Source organism: Cavia porcellus, unplaced genomic scaffold, assembly GCF_034190915.1.
Source record: "Cavia porcellus strain 051 isolate PalLab524CR breed Dunkin Hartley unplaced genomic scaffold, mCavPor4.1 scaffold_7, whole genome shotgun sequence".
Classification (NCBI taxonomy): domain Eukaryota; kingdom Metazoa; phylum Chordata; class Mammalia; order Rodentia; family Caviidae; genus Cavia; species Cavia porcellus.
This window is the reverse complement of record NW_026947490.1, coordinates 47,466,787-47,488,289: the sequence shown is the minus strand read 5'-3', so window position 1 is coordinate 47,488,289 and position 21,503 is coordinate 47,466,787. Positions and strand designations below refer to the sequence as shown.

General features: G+C 46.0%; 1 protein-coding gene across 3 annotated transcripts in view; it reads left to right on the top strand.

The window, feature by feature from the left end:
* Positions 1-21,503, top strand: part of Cfap45 (cilia and flagella associated protein 45) — a 34,201-nt gene that overhangs the window by 11,164 nt on the left and 1,534 nt on the right. For all 3 annotated transcript variants that reach the window (XM_013149189.3, XM_013149190.3, XM_003466668.5), the window contains 9 exons: positions 1,842-1,967; positions 4,262-4,404; positions 6,758-6,902; positions 7,222-7,392; positions 8,555-8,733; positions 10,317-10,446; positions 14,354-14,500; positions 17,628-17,741; positions 18,286-18,479. In XM_013149189.3, the coding sequence (XP_013004643.2) occupies positions 1,926-1,967; positions 4,262-4,404; positions 6,758-6,902; positions 7,222-7,392; positions 8,555-8,733; positions 10,317-10,446; positions 14,354-14,500; positions 17,628-17,741; positions 18,286-18,479 (1,265 nt within the window). In that variant the 5' untranslated portion in view covers positions 1,842-1,925. The remainder of the gene's footprint in view (positions 1-1,841; positions 1,968-4,261; positions 4,405-6,757; positions 6,903-7,221; positions 7,393-8,554; positions 8,734-10,316; positions 10,447-14,353; positions 14,501-17,627; positions 17,742-18,285; positions 18,480-21,503) is intronic.

Below are 21,503 nucleotides of genomic sequence, written 5' to 3'. Positions count from 1 at the left end.
ACATACAGAACTCACATCATCATCCCTCATGGTCAGAGCCTCCCATCTTTTCCAGTTATTCCCAATGTTTAGCTTCAATTCCACCTATTGCAGTTTCTGTTCATTTCCTCTTACTCTATTTTTGGTAGGAAGGGGAGCAGTTGCTCACCACCCACCATATAATAACCCTTCAGAGACTGTTATTAGGCATCCTCGGAGCTGCTATATTTACCTCTCAATAAATCCAAGCTTTTTTCTTTCTTGTATTGGGCTGACTGAGGATGTAAAGGGAGGCTTCCTCTTGTAAGCCTTTTGCTGGGTATGTTGGGCAGCAAGGGAGAGGCACACACAGCGGTGCTCATTGTTCAGAACACAGCCAGCTGGAGAATAATTGTCCAATTTAGTGTGAAAACCTGATACAGGTGGAACAGGTGCTGCGGGGGTCTGGTTGGTAATGGCAGATCAGAGAGAGCTTTCAAAACACTGGCCAGTGTGCAGTGACCTGGAATGCATGCTCCATTTCTATTTACCCTGTTCCCTTGATGGCTGCTGATTCCTAGGCATTGAGGCACCCAGTGTCCCCAACCCATCCTTCCAAGGTAGCCCAGGTTATAGACTTGGGGAGGGGTGATGTGAATGCCTGCACAGTGAGGTTCGATTCAACTTTCCATGAAGCCTGGAGCTGTCTGAAAGACTTTGCAGAAACTGCTTCTTGGGCATAGACTTTTCTACTCTTGGGGCAAAGCTGAAGTTGGAATGACTTTTGGGAATGAAAATTGTGTTATTTAGGTTCTTGGTTATAAACAACAAAGCCAGACTTGAACTCACACAGAAGGGAACGCACTGAGAGGATTTTTGAGAAGATGTCTACCAACTAGGCTTGGAGCTTATGAACAAAGGCAGGCTCTGCAGCAGGAAACAAGGCCAAAGTCAAAACCAAGAATGGATTTGGTGAGGCTCATTGATGCCTGACTGTCCCTCAAAATTGCTAGCTTTGGATTCATGGTGCTGCTGGTGTTATCACTCACACCTCAGACACTGGCTATGACACAAAGGATTTCCTTGTTCTGCTTCTTGTTGCATTAGTTCTCTAGTCATTCTCAGGTTGGGCTGATTGCATTGGCTTCATTGGGGTCCCTTGCCCACATGGGAAGGGAAGTACCTGGTGTTTTTGACTTCTGTGACTGAAGATGAGTCCTGCCACCCACAGCAATTAGATGGAAGAATTTGCCAAACATTGATAGTTTCTGCAGGTTAGATGACTAACTAGTGCACACTAAAGGAGTGCTAGAGTCACGCAGGGGGCTTTAGGAACCTGTTAACTGTGTGCTCGATTTGTAACTGCTAATCATTCACGGCATACAGTTCTCAACCACATGCCACACAGTGGCCAAAGCACTTCTACATCCTTTCTATCCCCATCATGTCCTTGTGAGACTGTAAGACCTGAAGAAGGTCAAGTAGTATGTCATTCGTGAAGCGGTCCTGGAGCTCAGGCTGAGAAGACTGGTGACAAGGACAGCATACATTCCTAGGGAGGTGAACTGATTTTGCTCCTCTCCCTCTGCCATTCCCATTTCCTTGTTCTTCCTTCTATGCTTCATGACCAACTGGGTCTTCCTTTTGCAGGTGTCATATGCTTCATCCTGTCAAGGGACTCCCCTGTTTCTGTAAGGATACTGTCCAATTGTTTCTCTTTGTCCCTGTGCTTCAGAGCTCACAGCAGTCTTTCCCTAGGTAGTTTTCCCACTTGCCCACCTGTCTGGCCCCAGCAAGGACTGCAGAAGGATTTGCGGGGTGTCTGGATGCCACTCTGTATTGATGACCTCTGGACTGATATGACTTTCTGCCTCTTCCTGCAGCCGCTGAGCGCAAATGGTGTCCTGAGCGCCTCTTCTACTGCTTCCAACAGATCAAGAAATAGATCTCGTTATCGAACCAAAGCCATGAACTCTGAGGTGGATGAGAGCCTCTTTGGAGGCATCAAGGTAACCCTTAGAAAGCCCTGCCAGGTACCTCTCACTTGGAGGCAGAACCCAGACCACTGTGGCTTAGGACAGATCTTGTCCTAGCTAAGTCACTACGCTCACTCTTATAGATCCAGGCTCAGATGGAGATAAAGGTGGGATGCTGAGGGCTCTGGCCAGGGTGAGCAGGGCACCTGGATTCCTGTTCCTCTGAAGCCCTCAGTCTTCACAGTATGTGAACAGTGGTGTAATGTTGAAGGGAGCTCAGGGGAAGCCAGGGATGAAAGCCTCTGAGGGCCAGCAGGCCCAGCTGGCAGACACAGCCACTGTGACAGAAGAGCATCAGAGTACGGTAAAGACGACCTCTCATCCCATTAGATCAGCTGGAATAATGACTTAGGTTTGGGCAATTAGCAGGTCTTTGTTTGCAGGTCTCAGACTAAGAGGTTGACAACTCTTTTAAAATTAAACAAAATTTCTTTTTATCAGTCCACGTTTGCAGTACATAATAATTGCATTTGTTGTGAGGGATTGGTAAATGTACTAACACATCTTAATTCTTCTTACATTTCTCTCTCTTTCCTCCCTTCTCTCTCCTTCCATCTCTTGATTCTCTTTCCATTTGCAAAAGATCTTCTTGCTTCTTATTATGTATCTTTCATTTTGTTCTTCAATTTATTTATTCTTTGGGTTTCTCATATAGGAAGAATCATGCACTTTTTTGGCACTGGGAATGGAACTCAGAATCCTGTGCTCTTTAAGCATGTGTGTATGATTTATTTTACCTAACATTATGATTTTTTTACAAATGACTCACATTTTTCTTCTTTGTAGCAGGATAGTACTCCATTGTGTATAAATTCCATGTTTTCTTTGTTCATGCATCAGTTGATGGATATATAGATTCTTTTAATCAAGAAAAAGAGAACTAAAGAATTGGTTTGTAATATTCAAAACCATGAGTTTCACGTGATGTTCAGGAGGTGAGAAAGAAGAGAAAAAAGGAAGGAGAAAGGATGAGGCATAGACAGCAGGGTAGTGAGAGAGTGAGGAAGCGAAGAGAGGGGAAGAAAGATTGCAGTGATGGTGTGGGGACCCCTGGCAGAGGATAAGTTGAGGAGCGGATAGCTGATGTCGGTCTCTGCTCATCACTAACCTCTCCATGAGTGGAAGAGGATTTTCCAGGGGGGTTAAAGACAGGTATGTTTTTCTGTTTAAAAGACTCCTATTTGGCTGCAGTTTTCCTGTTAGGAAGGAGGAAAATCAAATTCAGTTTCATTAGCAGACACTTTCTGGGGTGGGCCCAGGTGTTTTCTAATTAAAGAGAAGAGAGGTCTGGGAAAGGGGAGTGTGCAGGAGACTGACAGAAGGGCATCAGGAAGATGCATCTGTGTGGCTGAGTCTGGAAGCTCTGCAGCTGGCAGTAGGGGGCAGAAGTGGCTTGTGGCGTGGCTGAGTGGTGTTGGACTGGAGGCAGAGATGGGCAGCAGGTGGCAGCAGCACTTAGGGGCCCAGGGCCAAGGGACGCCCTCAGGTAGGTAAGGACACACTCTTGCTTCCAGCCAGGGTCCCAGTGACTTCAAGGACCCAGAGGTCTCTCTTGTGTGTAGACCGTCTCTAAAATAAGTGATTGCATTTTTTGGTGTTTAACTTCTTCATGGCCAGGAAATTAAAAAAAAAACCCCACACATGTGATATATATTTGTCACGCTGACTTCTAACGCACTGATTTCGCATTCAAGGGCAGATCACCTCGAGGTCATTCAGCTATGTCTAACTCCCTCAATACAGTCTTTTAAATTTATTTGTAAGGATTAAAAACTAAGATATCATAGATTATATTAACAAGTTGTATTGCTTCAGACTCAGGTGTAGTCTATGAGAGAAAATTATTCCTTCTTTGAGAAAGGAGAAACCTTCATGGAGAGATGAAGACCTGGAAACCAAAGATCTGCTTTTCATTCCTTGTGATTTTTTTTTTTTTTAAAGTGGAAAGAGCCGCACGTTGACAGCCCCCCTCCTCCCATCCCCTGACGACTACTTTTCCTGTTCTGTGGGGAATATGTACAGGAGAGTAAGAGCTCTTGTTCTCAGAAGAGTCGGTCAGCACAGAGCACCTCCAGCCTTGTTCCACCAGAGAGGTCCAGTGACTTTCCCAGCACTGGCTACTCATGGTCACCCTGCACACTGGGCTCCACCAGCCTCCCCTTTGCCGTTTGGGGTGCAAGACCAGAGAAGGGAGGCTACACTTGAAGTTAAGGCTGAGTGGCAAAGACTGGGTGAACGGATTTTAAGCTGTCCTTTCCACCTCCTAGTCCCCATCCCAAGGCCAGAGTGACAGTCCCATTGTGCTGCTGCGAGATAAGCATACCATCCGGAAAACTCTCACTGGCCTGGGCCTGGACCACAAGCCAGAGACCATCCAGCTCATCACCAGGGACATGGTGCGAGAACTCATGTGAGTCTACAAGGTTGCAAGCCCTGGCCTCCCTCCTGCAGCCTGAGGAGTTTGTGGGAAGCTGGGGACACTTGTCTGCTTTCATTCTGTTGGTCCAGTCGCTGTGTGTTTCCTAAGCAGTCCGCCCATTTTGTTTCATGTTCTTTCTTGTGCATCCTGGTCTCTCTCACTTCTCATCTTGTCTGTGTTGTTGCCATTGTCCTTCACTTCTAGCCTCTTTCTCTTCCCTGTCTTCTGGCTGCCTATGGGATCTGAGGGGCAGACAGAGGGGAACACTCAGAGGGTCCTGGCTAAGCTTCTGTGGGTGCAGCTGGTAAAGGGAGGCATCCAGGTGATTCACTTTCTTTTGATTGCATCAAGAATCCTAAGCAAAGGGAAACTGACCAGGTACTAGTTCACCCTAGAGTCTGAGGCTATCAAAGGAAATTTACAGGGACTCCTAGCTCAGCTTTGTTTCCTGACTGCATGGACTCCAGAGGCCTTGAAGGTGCGAAGAAGCCCACCCTGCTCTGGGGTTTACTCTTATATTAGTGCTCCCTTGTTTGTAACAGTTCTTTCAGCCCTTACTCTGCCAGCTAAAAATGCAAATCCTCAGAAACTGCTGCCTGTGGCATAAACTGGAAAGGTTGGCTGGTACATGTTGCAGAAACGGATTGGCAGTAGCCTCCTGTTAAGCCCTGTCAAATCAGATGTGGTCAACAGCCATGCAACCAGGTTTGGGGTTGGAGAACAGTTCCCTCATGGGGTAGGCTCTTTGTATAGATGCTTGGGACCCAATTGCTGGTCATTTGTGAGGTCTGGTGTCTTAGATTGAGATCTCTTACTCCATATCCCAGGCTATTTTATGCCACACCAGTTGATAAACCGCAGTTTTCCTGGCTGAGGCTCAAGTTCACTTACTGGTTCTGTCTACCTGTGGACAACCCCTCCCCCACTGCACACTTGTTTTATTAGATGAGGTTTCACTTCCTGTCTCAGACCGTCTGTGTCTTATTGCTGTGCACCTGTTAAACTGCCTCACCCAGAAGCAGCTTTATTCCCACCCCCCAGCTGCACCCTCCCCCATCTTTAATGTGTGTCATTTGTTTGTAATCATTATAATTACCTATAGATTTGTTGAATGCGTTGGGCAGCTACCAGGAGAGGTCAATGGACACGTCTCCAGCAATTGTTGATCAGAGATTTTAATTAGTATTTAGGGTTCAAAAAGCTTCTCTCTAGCTGGACAGACAGGGATGTTTAGATTTCTCACTAGCATCCATTTCAATCTTGTCTGGCGTCCTCTCGCCTTTTTTGTTTTTAATGTCATCAGGAATAATCTATTTTTAAAGTTCGCTTCAACAGCTTTGCTTGGAGGGCTCACTCAGGGCCAAGTACCATGCCAGAGACTGTGCAGCTGTGTAGTTAAGAGTCTGTTCCTTGAAGGAGCTTGTAAAGGAAGTAAGGCCTGCACCATCAGCCAGTAGGAACAGAGCAGTAGGAACAGAGTGTGGTGGGCCAGGCCAGAGGAGGAGTTGACGTGTGGGCCTGGTGATTGGGTGGCATGCAGGAACATGGGGAGGATCAAAGACAGCTGCACAGAGAAGGGAGCATGTGAGCTGGACCTTGAAGAACAAGGATTTACTCTCCCTCTCTCTGTTTTTTACTCTGTTTTTTTTTGGAGTGAGGGGGTTGAAGCCAGGGCTTTCATACTGAGCTACATCCCCAGTCTTTTTTTTTTTTTTTTTGTCTTTCTCCTTTTTATCGGTACCGGGGATTGAACTCATGACTGCCTAAGCAGGCAGGCGCTTATGCCACTGAGCTAAATCCCTAGCCCCTACCCAGTCTTTTTTTAATTTTTGAGACAGGTCAGTAAGCTGTCCCAGCTGGGATTGTCGTTATGATCCTCCTGCTTCAAGCTTCTCAGAGTGCTGGGATTATAGGCATGTGCCAATTCACCTGATTAAATCTCTCTCTCTTTCTATCTCTCTCTGTCTTTTTGTCTCTCCATCTCTCTGTTTTTTTTTTCTCTCTTTAAGGTGCTAGCATTCTTATTTTATTTTGATTTTTTGAGACAGGCTCTTGCTATGTAGTTCAGGCTGGCCTAGAACTCACTATGTACCCTAGACTGTTTTAGAACTCACAGTGATCTTCCTGCCTCAGCATCCTAAGTTGTAGAATTATAGGTGTGTGCTATCATACCCAGCAAATGTTTACTGGATTTTCCACTGGTACACCCCTCCAACCTCCATGTAGTTGCAGCCTCTCCTCCCTGGCTGGGTTCACACAGCAGGTTGCCATGGTGTGGGGACTCCCAGCAAGGGGCTCAGGATTCCCCCTGTCTCCTCTCTAATTTGGTTTGTTCCCATGTCAGTGTTCCCACAGAGGACCCCTCCGGGGAATCACTGATCATCAGCTCTGAGGAGTTTGAACGGATCAAAAGGGCTTCCCATGTTCTGACCAGAGAAGAGCTGGATGCCCGGGATCAGGCCTTCAAGAAGGAGAAGGAAGCCATTGTGGTAGCTACTCTCCCCAAGCCCTGACCCTGCAGAGGGGCGGCAGATTAGAAACACTCTGGGGAGGTCAGCTTCTTGCAACCATGGGGACTCTTCTTCCTCAAGGGATTCTAAAGCAAGGCGTGAAGTGAAGTATAGTGAATGAAAAAATGTTTCAGAGTGAAAATGGGAGAGGAATACCTGAGATAGGGACTTCTCAGGCCAAAGGGAGAGTGAGGAGGAAGCCAGGCTGGGAAACCTCACAGGCTCAGGTCAAGTCATTGTGGGTCACCTGGGCAGCCAGGCTAATGCCCAGGACCAGACCCAGTCTGCCCTCCCTTAGGATGCAGTGTCCACACGCAAGAAGATAATGAAACAGAAGGAAATGGCACGGAAGATCAACAAGAAGCTCAATGACCTGGAAGAGGAGGCCAAGGAACGGGCCCAGGACCTCCTGCAGAGAGCCAACAAGCTCCGCATGGAGCAGGAAGAGGAGCTCAAGGATATCAACAAGGTGGGCTCTTCCTTTCTGCCCTCCTTCTGAGGACTGAGTCCACACCCTCTCCCTCCTCTCAGTCACACACTGGACCAGATGAGGGACTGGTGGGAGTGGGAGATGGGTGAGCTAGGCCAGGTGGAGCATGGGGAGAGCTGGATCTGCTACTCTCGTTGCTATGATCAGTGAGGACAGGCTTTGCCACTGCTGGTGTGTGACCCTGGGCAAATCACTTGCCCTGCCTGAGCCTTATTTCCTTCATTTGTAAAATGAAAGTCATGACCCTAATGTAGCAGAGCTGTGGGCAAAATTAAATAAGCTAAAATCTGGGAGAGCCTTATGAATTGTGAGTGAGAAATAAGTGTAAGGGTATTGCTTTTATTTTTATCCTGCTAGGTCAATTCTAGTCACCGATGGTGGTGCAGGCAATAGGATTTGTTTTGACTTCAGCCCAGAGTGCTTCCTTTAGCAGAGCACATAAAGACTAGGCAGTCACTTGAAATTCTATTTTGTAATTCATTTGTGTGTGGTTCACTTCCGACCAAGTGAAACATGCTGACTCCTCAGTCCTTTCATCTCTGATTTTGTAAGTAAATCTTTCCTGCTTATACCTCCTTTTCTCTTCTAGAGCTTTTATGCTTTGGTTTTATTAATGGGCCCATGCATGGTTTCATCCCTTTTCGTGTCATGTTGGGCTCTTCCAGTGCATCAATCTAGTGGTGTGGCCTCTGCTAGGTGTCTTAGCTCCCCTGAGCTTAATTTGGGGTTCACGGGTTCCTAAGTGGGACCAGGAGCTTTAGAAGCAATATGGAAATTCCGTGGGTATTTATGTAGGTGAATTTTATAAAGGAGAGGGCTCATAACTTTCCTCATATTCAAAAGGGTAATCCATTGCCCTCCAAGCACTACATAGCCCCAAAAGATGCTGATCTGAGTCTTTTCGTGCACAGAGGTTATCATACAGCAAGACCCCAACAGATGTTTGAGCTGAACTGTGTTAAGAGGGAGGGCAAACTACTGAGTGATTTTGCTTCTCTGGACTTACGAACAGCCCCACACTTTTGCAGCACACTCAGAGGGATTTGCTTCCCTTCTTCCTCTAAAGCTTCCACACACCCATAGTGTCTTTCCCTAGTCTTGCCCTCAGGCCTAGTGCCACAGTTTCCCCCCTATCTTCTAGATTATCCTCAATGCCAAGTGCCATGCCATCCGGGATGCCCAAATCCTGGAGAAGCAGCAGATACAAAAAGAGCTGGATACCGAGGAGAAGCGGTTGGATCAGATGATGGAAGTGGAGCGGCAGAAATCCATTCAAAGGCAGGAAGAGTTAGACAAGAAGAGAAGGGAGGAAAGAATACGGTAAAGATGTGGTTTGCATTTCCCTCTCTAAGTCACTTTAGGTGCCTTTAGGTCCATGTAGCCTAGCAAAGAGGAATGAGATGAGACTTGGGTATTGTCACCACCAATTGTCCTCTACAAAGGGTGCAGAGAGTCACAGAACTTTGAAGCTCCTTTTCAAGATCATGGCAAGGGCTTCTCAATCTGGCCCCAGTTCAGTCTCCTTTCTCACCACTCTCTGCCACCCACTCTACACTTGCTCCTTTCCCAACATGCTAGGCCTTGTCACAGATTCCCTCTCTTTGGAACATTGTTCTCTTTCCTTTTCCTCTGGAAAAATGCTTTTCCTTCCCGTGGTATGTGGCTTTGCTGTCACCTCTGAGAAGGCTGCCTCACTTCAAGCAGACTACTCCTCTGTCCCCTGTCACTCTCATGCTCCTCTTTTTGGGATGTGGTTTCTTCTCAACTCTCACTAGCTTGGAGCTTGTAAAGGACAGGGACTGTATCATTCCTTTCTGAAACTCAAGGCCCTAGCAGAGTGTTTGTCCTGTAGTGGGTGCTCACTTTGCATTAGAGTGAAAAAATTCATGTCTCTGTCCTTTCATTTTTCATGGCAAGTCCCACAGTAGATAAATTACGGAATCATAGTGTCCTGGAGTTAGAACACCAGCCACACAATATATGAATGACCTATAGGAACAGTCTTCAGACTACTCCCCAGCTGTATTTGGTTATCTTGAACCATGCATCTCTGTGGTTCTGGTAGGAGCCTGGTAGGCTGCAGAAGGCTCCCAGTCAAAGTGGTTGTGTACCCTCTGCATGAGTATCTCCAGTGCAGGAAATATCTCTGCCTTATTAGACAGTTCTAATGACTTGACCTGGTTCTTGTATTGAACTGAAGGCTGCTTTTAGGTTCATTGGACCTGGAGTAAGAAGCCAAGACATCCTGCTTTGAGAGAGAAGCCTGTACTCTTTCCCCTGTGTCTTTCCAAATCTTGTCTTCTGTAATTCTTCTGGCTTTTACTGATATCACCGGATCTGCATGTTCCCAAATTTACTGATATCCCAGGCACATGCAGGGCATTCCTGGTAACACTGTAGACCCAGTCTCTGGCTCTTGACTCAGGCTAGGGTTCACCTGACTGAGAGACTTCCTCAGTCTCAATTGTGTTGCCCAGTAGTGGGCTATTTTAAATGTAGCTGAAGATATAAGAAAAAAAAAAAATTGTCAGAGGAGGTAGAGACTGGCGACGGCGGATGAACGGGAGGAATTAGAAGTCCTGGGTTTTGTGATTGTGCAAACTTCATAAAGCTGGTTCCCATACTCAGAAAAGACTTGGGAAGAGGTAGGATTTGAGAAACTCATTCTACCCAGTGGAACTGTCCTATGCTGCCCAGTGGGATGGTCACACTTGTACCCACTGGTGGTTCAGGGCTATCCGTCAGTAAGACATGGGAGTTAAGGTCCTACTGTGAATGTGCAAAGGGGCTCCTGCCAAACTGTCCCTGTGAAACTTTTCTCTTGGCAGTTATTTAGGTGGTGGTTGGAGCAAAGGGACTCGGACCCTTGGTATCTGTAATACTGTGTCACTGTTCCTTTCCAGAGGAAGACGACACATTGTGGAGCAGATGGAAAAGAACCAGGAGGAGCGCTCGCTGCTTGCAGAGCAGCGGGAGCAGGAGAAAGAGCAGCTGCTGGAGTACATGGAACAGCTCCATGAGGAGGATCTGCGGGTAACAGGGGCAGCCAGGCCACACCGAATTTCACCAGCAGCAGCATCAAAGCCCTCCAAGATTTTGGGGTTTCAGGGTGTGGACTGCTTCTATGTCAGGCGCATGCTCGTTTCACAACGTCATCACCATCCACTTTTTATTGTCATGTTAAATATTTATTTGGCTGTGGTGTCATGCTGGGCGATGAGCAATGATTTGGGTAGATGTCCCTGTCTCCCTGGGACCAGGGTCTGAAACGTCTCAGTGTGAACAAAACAAGTCTAGGGTTGCATGGTTTACACGAGTAAGCACGGGCACGCTTTGTAGTCTGTGCCCATCACTTGAGGATATAACATGCTTTGTAGATGAACGCTGGCCATTCCTTAGTTCATGGTTCCCTGCTGTGACCTAATTGAAAGAGCACAGCACCCAGTTGTCATTAACTGTGTGGGGAAGTCAATGCCTTTCTTTCTGGGAACCTAAAAAATATTAGTAGCATATCCACCGCAAAACTGCAAAGTCTGATGACATACTTGCCCAAGCTAAGGGGACTTCGCAAATTCTTTTCTGCTTGTCTGATCCACTCTGATGCAATGTACATGGGTACAGAGGAACACGACAAGCTTTTGGAGCATCTATTATTTTTTTTCCCTTCAGTTTTTTCATTTTGTAAAATTTACATGCCCAGAAAAGTTAAAAGAATTGTATCCTACCCATAAATTCTTGATTTAGATTTAATGAGCATTAGCAATTTGCTTTAGTTGCTTGTATATATTATATATATACTCTATTGTTAATCTATTTTAAATTGCAAGTATCTTGACACTTTGCCACTAAATCAGCCTGCATCTCTGGAGAAGTCTTAGATACCAATAATACTATTACCATGTTCCCATCAGAAATTCTTATAATCCAGTGATTCCCTACTATTACCTAACACTAAATCCATATTATAATTGTCTCAAAAATGTACTTGCACATGTTTTCTTTTTTTTTTTTTCCAAACTAAGCTCCAATCAAAATTGGCACATTGCTTTTGGTTAAGTCTCTTGAGTCTGTTTTGATCTGAGTTTTTAGTTATTCATTCTTTTATTTTTAAAATATATTTTATGCTTAGCTGACATGGTAATTATACACGTTTATGGGGTACAGGATAATTGTTCAGTATACAATGAGTGGTCGTAGTTGACATATCCATACCTCCAACATTTACCATTTCTTTGTGTTGGGAACACTTAGAATCTCCTCTGCTAGCTCTTTTGAAATACAGGATAAGCTGCTGTCAGCAGTAGTTCTCCCATGGTGTTATAGAACATTAGAGGTTATTCCTCGCATCCCGTTGCACCACTGTGCCCATTAACCATCCTCTATCCACCACCTCTATTCATTTATTTTTATTATACTGATATTTGAAGATAACCAGGCTAGGTGTCTTAGAAGTTATTCCACATCAGGATTGGTCGGATATTTTCCTCATGGCACTGTTTAACCTGTGGAGCGTATATTCCTTTATTTTTATTTTTATCCCCTGCCCCCAGCTTATGGATGCTTGAGTTGTCATCAGCTTCATTGGTGGCGAGTGCCTGGGGACTGTGAGGGGTCCCACAGGTGGGCAGACTGGTAACTGCAAAGGTTATCGGAGCAGCCGCAGCGTGGAGATCAGTGTGAGGGTTAGGTGGGATGGAGGTAGGTGGATAGCAGGAGGAGGAAAGAGGGTATTTAGCCTTATAAAGTGCTTGAGAAGGAGACTGAGCCTCAGGAGGAAGGGTGGGAAAAGGCCAGGAAGGAGTGGTAGGGGACAGATATGCAGGGCAGAGGGATGAGAAAAAAAATACTGGAAAATCCAACCAGATTGTGGAGAGGGGGAATGGATGGGAATTTCCAGGAGTCAGTCAATACCATTACTCTGAGGTTGGGTCATTGTCCTCTGAATGTCTTTCCCTGAGTCTCCAGGAGGCAGTGGTAATTTCAGGTTAGAGCTTCCTTTTCCTCACCTGCTTCAGAGCTGCCCTGTCATCTCAGTGTGCAAAGGCAGCTTTCCCACCTTGCTAGCAAGATGAAGAGTCAAAGGGGTTTATTTAAGTTCCTCTGAGGGTTTCGAAGATGAGAAACAGGGAAAGTCCTTAGTTTCTTGGAAATAAAACGAGCCAACAAAAACAACAAATCAAAGAGGAAATAAAGAAGAAAATAAACCCATGATTGTCTGTATATCCTAGATCAGAGGCCAGTGGCTTCCTTCGTTTAGATTCAGTGGGATTAAATAATGCTGGCAGTAACAACGGAAGGCTTGATACTGGTGAGAAAAGCCAGAAAGCAGAGGGCCAAGTGGAGGAGGAAAAAAGGAGTGTGAGTTGGAGGAGCAGGGTGGAAAAGTGAACTGAACAGTGTGCAGGGTGAGAGTGAAGCAGGCTCCTGGCTATAACTCTTGTGCTGCATGGACCAGAGAGGCAGCTGCTTGCTGTGCTCGTGTTGCCCTGAAGGGTTCCGGGAGGAGGGGGCCGGAGCTGGGGGTGGGAGACGAGCCAGGCTGCAGAAAGACAGCCCAAGGGTACCACACACAAGATGGGCTCACTTGGGTGGATGAATCAGGGCAAGAGTTGGGCCAAGGAGCCGGAAAGCCAGGGACGGATTTGGTCTTTGAAGAAACAGAGGGAGTTAGAAATCATCAGAGGTCACGGGGTCCAGGTACGTGAGACTGCAGAGTCCCTTTGCATGCTAACCTGAGAATGAGCCAGGGCTCAGAGGGAGTCTGATCAGTGGGAGACTTTGGATGCTCACAGCTGGAAAAGGCAGGGGTTCCTTTCTGGAAAGGAGTTTGTCACTCAGGGTCCTGTTGGTACTCTCTTCCCCATAGCTCAGAACCACATGTTTTTCTGCGTCTAGGACTTTTATGCTTTTCTTTCTCACATGCCACTCATTTTGGTCCTTGCTTAGCAATAGTTTGTATCACGATCTTCCCGTAGTAGTATAGGATCACCTCCTATGAGGCCTCAAACCGCCATAAGTGCAGAGGGAATTCAGAAATGGAGAGAGGACTGAAATTGGGGAATAAGGTAAGATTCTCAGAGAGACTGAAACTTTGTATTACACAAAGCAGTTTCAAAATTCTAGCTCTGGGTTTATTAGCTGTGTGGCTTTGGGTAAGTCGTACTGGGCTTCAGTTTCTTCATCTGCCCAAGACCTGTCTATCAAAGTTTTGGGATTATATTTAGGTGTTAGGGATAGGACATACAGAGTGCTCTGTGAATAGAAAGTACTCTCTTAATAAGGCAATATTTATTTTTTAATTAGCACTATTGGATGGAGATTGAAAACTTGGGTTTATCAATTTAAAAGAGAAAACTTGAATCTGGGCATAGTAGTATATGCCTGTACTCTCAATACTCCAGGAGTCTGAGGCAGAAAGATTGCAAATTCAAACCTAGTTTGGGCAATTTAATGACTTAATGAGTCTCAAAATTTTAAAAAATAAAAAGGTTGGAGAGATAGCTCAGTGCAAAATCCTTGGGTTCAACCTCTGGTACGGAAAAAGATAAATGAATAAAATAAAATTTAAATAGAAATTTAGATTTACATAGGAGAAGGAAGTTAAAGGATTGAAGGCAGGAGGATAGCCCATGTATGGACAGAGCCACCAGGCTGGGAAGTGGAGTGAGAAGCAGGGGCACAGAGCAGAATTTTAAGAGCCTTTGCTTCCTAAGCATGCAGAGATCAGCAGCTGACTGAAGAAGAGCCAGGCGGCCACTTGGTAGCCATCCCTGATGACCCCTGAGAGAGCAACTCTAAGGAAGGCAGTGTTGGAAGCCACACTGAGCAGCATCTTTGTCTCCCACCCCACCCCCCACCTCCATCTTAATTTACAGCCCCTATAAACCAGTAGTCTTTTGTTTCCTCTCCTGCTCTGAGGCTCTCTCTCTTTTGCTGGCAGGACCTGGAGCAGAGACACCAGCAGAGGCTGAAGATGCAGGCTGAGATTAAACACATCAACGATGAAAACCAGAGGCAGAAAGCTCAGCTGCTGGCTCAGGAGAAGCTGGCAGACCAGATGGTGATGGAGTTCACCAAAAAGAAGATGGTAGGCACCAGGTTCCCGGTATTGGGCACCCCTGGCTGTGAACGGTTTGATTGTAAACGTGGGAGGCAGGCACAGAAGAGGCGCCACCTTCATTCTGAAATGCATGTCCCTAGATCAAGTGCCTGGCTTCTTTTCTCTTCTTCTTGGCCAGACCATTTGTTCATTAACAGGAAATAACCTAGAAAAAACACCCTTAGGAGTGCGTTATTATTCTCATTATCACCTTCGTTAAGAAGTTGGGATGAGGATCATGTGCAGGCAGGAAGAAAATTCAAATGATTGGTGAAAGTGAAGTTTTGGTGGATTCTTCATGACTTGGCTTTCCCCAGTGAGCGTGAGTCAGCTACTGCAGACATTCCTTATGAAGACTCCTATTACAGGAGATATGAGGCATCCTGTACTGGATGTCAGACTCAGAAAATAGCCTTCTCCTTCTCCTCACTGTAAGAACCTGGAAGAGGGGCTGGGGACTTAGCTCAGTGGCATAAGTGCCTGCCTTGCAAGCAGGCAGTTTTGAGTTCAATCCCTGGTACCGATAAAAAAAAAAAAAGCCAAGAACCTGGACGAACAAATATGTGGTGCAGACAGTTAGGCCGCAAACTGTGGTGGGGTTCACAGATGTGTGGATCCATTCTGGGGCAAAACTGAGGAGTGAAATGATTGGGGTCTATGGGGGACAGAGGGCAAAAGATGATTTTTTTTTGTCTTTTTGAGACAGGGTCTCACTATGCAGTTCGGGCTGGCCTTGGGCTCACTTTGTAGCCCAGCCTGGTCTTGAACTTGCAGTGAACCCCCCTGCCTCGGCCTCCCGCGTGCTGGGATTTCAGTCATGTGCCACTATGCCCAGATATCAAAAGAAGATTTTTAAGGAAATGTGAAGATGGGTTTATGTAAACATAGAAAGAAGTACTTCATTATTTCTTCCTAGGTTGGTCCTATCTCCCCCCAAAACTTTTGTAGATCCAAGAAAATAGAAAACACATCATACTTCTCCATGTCTCTCTAGAGTAGGGATTCTTTTTTTTTTTTTTGGTACCAGGAATTGAACTCAGGACCTTATACTTGCTAGGCAGGTGCTGTGTTGCACAGCTGTATTGCTGGCCCTAGGGTAGGGGTTCTTAATGAAGGAGGGGAAAGTGTGGCTTCATTTGAGAAGACATTATTGAAGATTGATTTATGCTGAAAACAAACCACAAAAATGAAAGTCAGCAAAGCTCACTCGCTGGCTTTAGTTTCCTTACAAGATTCTGGGACTGTACAGAGCACATCTCTGCACTCTGCACAGTAAGAATGTAAGATGGGTCATGGACGTTTTCACCATAGTAATGACTATATAACTGCCATTTATTTTTCTTTTATTATGTTTTTTAATATTTTATGTTCTCCTTTTTTAATAGTATATGTTTGCAATACATAATAAATACATTCATTGTGGGGAATTGCTATGCATATATCACAGCTTGGTCTGGTTCTTTTATAACTACCATTTATTAAGCACAGAGGCTGTACATATGCTCTGTGCTGTTGTTTTATTTATGTTATCTCATTTCATCTTCACAACAATAGTGTGGTGTGGATATGGATTGATTCAAAATATACTGGATGCGTCGATGTGTGTCTAGTGTCAGACTAGGCAGAGTACCTGGTCCAGCGTATAGAACTCAACAGTTACTTCTCTGAATAGATGAAGGTGGAGATAATGAACTAATTATGCATAAGAGTTGTTGAACCAGTCTGCTGGCCCCAGCAGAGTCTCAGGCGGTCACCGTAAGTGAGGACGGTGCAAAGACAGTGAAGAGCAGAGAGCCGTTGTTGGGGATGCCTTGGACCTTGAGAGGGAAGGGTGTGGTGATGAGCAATAACTGTAGGTTTCTGATCAAAAGGGATGTATTTTGTCTTTATCCATGGAAAGGCCCCTGGCTAGGTGGAGCCAGGAGAGGCTAGTGGCTTGCAAAGGGATGAGATGTGGGCATGACCACAGTTCACTGTAAGTATCTAAGATGCAGTCTGCCCTGTATCACCCATTCTTAGAAAGGTGTCACAAGGTGATCTCAGCATTGTCAGATGTAACAGAGAGTACTTAGAAGGTACAGTGTCACTAGATGACATAATCATAGGGGCCACCTTTGTGGCCTTGATCACAACATGATGACACATGACTCTACATCATGTCACTTCCCCTCTCAGTGGTGTCTGTGGTTGTGGGCAGGATTGCCTCTGCAGAATTAAAAGCTGACACAGCTTGACAGAGCACAGCATGGTTGTCAAGCAGGCTGGGCTGCCCATGATGGTTGGGCAGGCGGAATAAGGCCTAGGGGAGGTCCTTGTCAGGAAGTTCACGTTTTCACTGCCTTCCTGCCCATAGTCTTATTGCTGAAGCAGTAGGGTTGGGAAGCTTTAGGGATACACTCATTCTTCCAGAAGTGGTAAAAGGAACTAGTTTTAATGGTTTATTCTGGCATCTGTCAACCACTGTGAAAATGCCCAGAGCATGGTTGGCCCTTTGCCCAGGGACTAATGAGATAACCTCCACCTCCTGCACTTTACAAGACAGGCAGGTGGCCACAGTTGCTACTGGGCCCAGTGGCCATGCAACTTGAAAGCTGTCTGCAATGTACTGAGGGGTAAGAAATTTGGGCTTAGCAGAATATCTGCATTCAAATACTTATTGGCTTGTTACTGGTTAGGTGATCTTGGGTAGGACTTTTGATCTCTGTGAATATCAGTTTCCTTGTCTGTAATATCTGTCTCATGAGTTGTTGTGATAATTCTGGGATAACACAGAGGAAAACTTTTTGTAAACAGTGAAGCATTTTAAAGCCAGCTTGGTGGTACATACTGGTAAGCCCAGTACTATGGGAGGTTGAGGCAGGAGGATCACAAGTTCAAGAGCAGTCTGGGATGTAGCTCAGTGCAAAAGGTCCTGGGTTCAAGGTCCAGTACTAGAAAAAAAAAGCATTTTACAAACACCAGCTATTTTTATGTCCATGTATTTCGTTCATTTTGCCTGTTTTAAAAGGAGTTAGGAAGTGGTGGGGAAGATGATAGAAAATGCATCACATGAACTGGTTGCCTGCACAAGCCTGGTGCAATGAGAACTACTCAGCGAGGCCTTTTCTCCTGGCAGGCTCGGGAAGCAGAGTTTGAGGCTGAGCAGGAGAGAATCCGGAGAGAAAAAGAGAAGGAGATCGCCCGCCTGAGGGCCATGCAGGAGAAGGCCCAGGATTACCAGGCAGAACAGGTGGTGACCTCCTTTCCTCCTCCACGTCCCTCACTTTCCTCCACCACTTCCATGGTCTTCCTGTGGCAGCCTGTAAAATGGCCCACGCGGGGAGACACAGAGCGGTGGATGCAAGGCGGCTGCCATGTGTTCGTGTGTGTAAAGGAACAAAGAGCAGCATGTGCTTAAGGTTCCAAAGATGGTCCTCGGTTGCTATGCGAAGAACTTTCAACCCTACCTGAAAGAAATATGTCATCAGAGGGACTTGTGATATCTCTATCATTAACAGTTTTTAAAATTAGAAGCAATTACAGGACTGCCTGGAGGTGTTTGGGAACTGGCATGGAATGGGGAGAAATGGGGTGGAGGGACCCGGTGACCCCGCGGGCTATCTTCTGACCCGAAGTTCCATGCTGGGTTCTTTCCCAGAATAATTTGGTGTCAGAGAAATCCACATGCTTCTTAAAGCTGACTGAGTAAAGCTGTAAATAGGTGTCTTCCTAGAGACACCTAGTTTGTACCTAAGGTGGTTTTGTGTCCGCTCCCCTCACCCATCCCTGCCCAGGATGCCTTGCGGGCCAAGCGCAACCAAGAGGTTGCAGACCGAGAATGGCGCAGAAAGGAAAAGGAAAATGCGCAGAAGAAGATAGAAACTGAGGCTAAGCTGCGAAAGAGTCGACTGGAGCAGGTGGCTTTCAAGGAGCACACCCTGGCCGTTCAGGTGCAGCGCGACCGGGATGAGTTTGAGCAGATTCTCCGGTAGGAGGGGAGAGGGAACCTTGGCTTGCTTCCTGGTCTGCTGTGCGGTGGGAGGGGTACGAGGTGTTCAGCAGGGACGATTCACGCTAGATGAAGAGAAGCTTTCTGGTACTGTAATGGGCAGAACCGGATCCCTCTTGACCATGTTGATGCCACCACTGTACTAGATGGATGGCTGGATTATTTCAAACCACTTGAGCCAAGAAGTTTGTGATTAGAGGATTGGAAAAAAGCATCTTGAAATGCTTTTAGGATTTTGAGGATTATTAGAACTATTTATCCTGAGGCAGTGAAGGTGTATATAAACCTGGTCCCCTGCTCCCATGTCTCCCTGAACATTAGGGATGAAGGATTGGGGATATAGCTTAGTGGTATAGCACGTGCCTGGCAAGTACAAGGTTCTGAGTTCAATTCATGGTACCAAAAACAAACCAAACCACACCAAACAAAAATTAAGGATGAAGCTTCGGCAGAGGAGACTTAGGAAAGGTGGAAAAGGACTTCATTCACGAAGTGCTGTGTCACTAGGGCAGGACTTTGAAGAAGCCTTTGCCATTGATTCAGCAAATGTGCATTCATCATATACAATCTAAGGTTCACAGTTCCATGGAGGACACTGGGAATTAACACAGAGAGATCTTGCCTGCTCCACAGGAAGGATGCTAGAGATTTCTGTTTAGATGGACCTCACCTATATTCATCCATTTTTCCTGCCTGGCAACATTTCATACCTTTTATTTTTGTGCCCTGTTTTGGCTCAATAATTCCAGCACCTAAGCAGAAGCAAAGCATTCATATGGGTCACTGTCCCAACCCTCCCCAGGGTATTCAGTAATCACAGGTGCCACTGGATCCCCTCTATGCTCTGTTTTTTGCCAGTCACATCTGCTACCACCAGACCTGGCCAACCTAGAAATAACTCCCTTCTTGTTCTGGATCTTGCAGCTTTTGAAAGATAAGGATTTTTCAGAAGGAGAGCATGTAGGCAGAATTTGAATCTGGAAATTACGAAACTGCATCAGTTACTCTCAGATAAGTAGAGACTGGACAGATGGCCCAGCTTCCACAGTGAGCATGCAGTGGGCCTTCGCTCTTGCACTGCCTCAGTTAGTTGCATGCCAGACCTGGACACCCAGCCCCTGGCAGAGGCAGAGCAGATCTGGGGGAACCTCTGTCTTTGCTAGAGCCAGATACCTGATCTTTTATAAGACCATAGGCCCTGTAGGTATTTCCCACTGGCTGTGGTGCCCTTTGGCGCTTTGCTTTCCCTGCCCTTGGGATTTTGCCATGGTCACTGGACACCTGGTAAAGGAGACACCTTCCTAAATGCCTCCAGAGAGCTTGCCCCTGGGCTCCAGATTGCCTCCTGATGTCTCCCCTCTCCTCCTTGGTCTCTGTGCCCTTGGACATCTGTGTATGTTTAGCAGCACTAATAAATATTAATGAAATGAAATTAAGGTCCTATTTTTGCTGCTGACCCATTTGTCTCTGCTTTGCTTTGTTTGCCTCAAGCAGACACACTAGCCAGTTATTAAAACTGGCCTGGTCCTTTGGAGACGTTCAACTTTACCTGTTCTCCTGGGTTGTCATCTAGTCCTTGTGTCTTTAGGTCATGTGACCTCCATGATGGGCATCTTCTCTCTTAAAATGTTTTTGCCACAGCCAGCAAATCCAGATGTTCTTACTTTAAAGGCAAGATCTCCTGCATGTGGACTTCCTGTTTCTGGACAGAGGGATGTTTTTAACTCTCAGTGTGTTAACTAAGCAGAGATTGCTGTTCTATACCACCACCTGGCTCTCAGAAATGTCTGGCACCTTTGCAAAAAATGTTGATGTTAAGGTTTCACCACCACAAATTGTGATTTAAATGGCCTGAGGTGAGGCCCAGACATCATTATCTTCTGGAATCCCCCGCATGATTTTAATACATAGCCCAGCAACAGGATTATTGGCCTAACCCTATAGGGACAGAGTCTTCCCATTTGGATTTCCTACTGCCCCAAACCCCAGGCATACAGAGCCCCTTTTTCCACATTCTCTCCCCCACTCAGTGGAAGGTATCCCACAAGAATCTGATCTACACATAGAAAATCAGTGGCGAGGAAGGGGAGAGTCACTCTACTGTCAGGATGGTGTCCTAGCAGTGGGCATTTGGAGTCCAGATGCAGAAGGGCAAGGAAGCCGGTCACTCTCATCACATAAACTTGCGAAGACTCAGTAGAGGGTGTGGGATTTTAGGAGACAGAGCTGCTGGAGTTTGAGAGGATGCCACGTGTGTGGTGGGAGGATGGTGACAGAAGATGAGAAAACAGAGTAGTGTATCTGGGATCTTTGTTGGGATAGGAGTGAGCCTCCGAGAGGAGAGTGGGAGAGAGATCCTTGCCTAAAATGGCTTTTTTTTTAAGACAAGGTCTTATTATGTAGTGCAGGCTGGCCTCAAACTTACAGCGATCTTTCTGCCTCAGCTTCCCGAGTGCTGCGATTAGAGGTGTACGCCACCATGCTTGGCCTCCCTAAAATGGCTTTGGATTTTGGTTTTGATTATATTGAGAAACAACCTGAATTCAGCTCAAAATGTCCCAAACACATTTTCTCTGAGATGTGACCATATTTTATTTCATTTTTTTCTGAGCCTATCTAGGTTTTTTTTGTTTTTGTTTTTGTTTTTTTTTTTTATGTCAGGGTCCCTGAAGTTATGTGTATATTATGTGCACATGTGTGGTACAGGAGATTTAACACTTTTGCACTGAGTTGCATCTCCAGCTTTTGTTTACCTCTTATTATGAGACAGGATCTTGCTAAGTTGCTAGGTTGCTCAGGCTAGGTGAACTTGAAATTCTCCTGCCTCAGCCTTCCAGAGTGTGAGGGTGTCTGTCACCAGGCCTAAATGTGTGAAGTATTTTGGTGGAAGAGGCTTCTAAGAGGAATTTGGAGATGTGGATCCATTAGAGAACTAAGACACTAGGCTGATCTTTTTCTTTTTTCCAGAACTTAATTTGAGTTAGCATTACAGCCTTATCATCT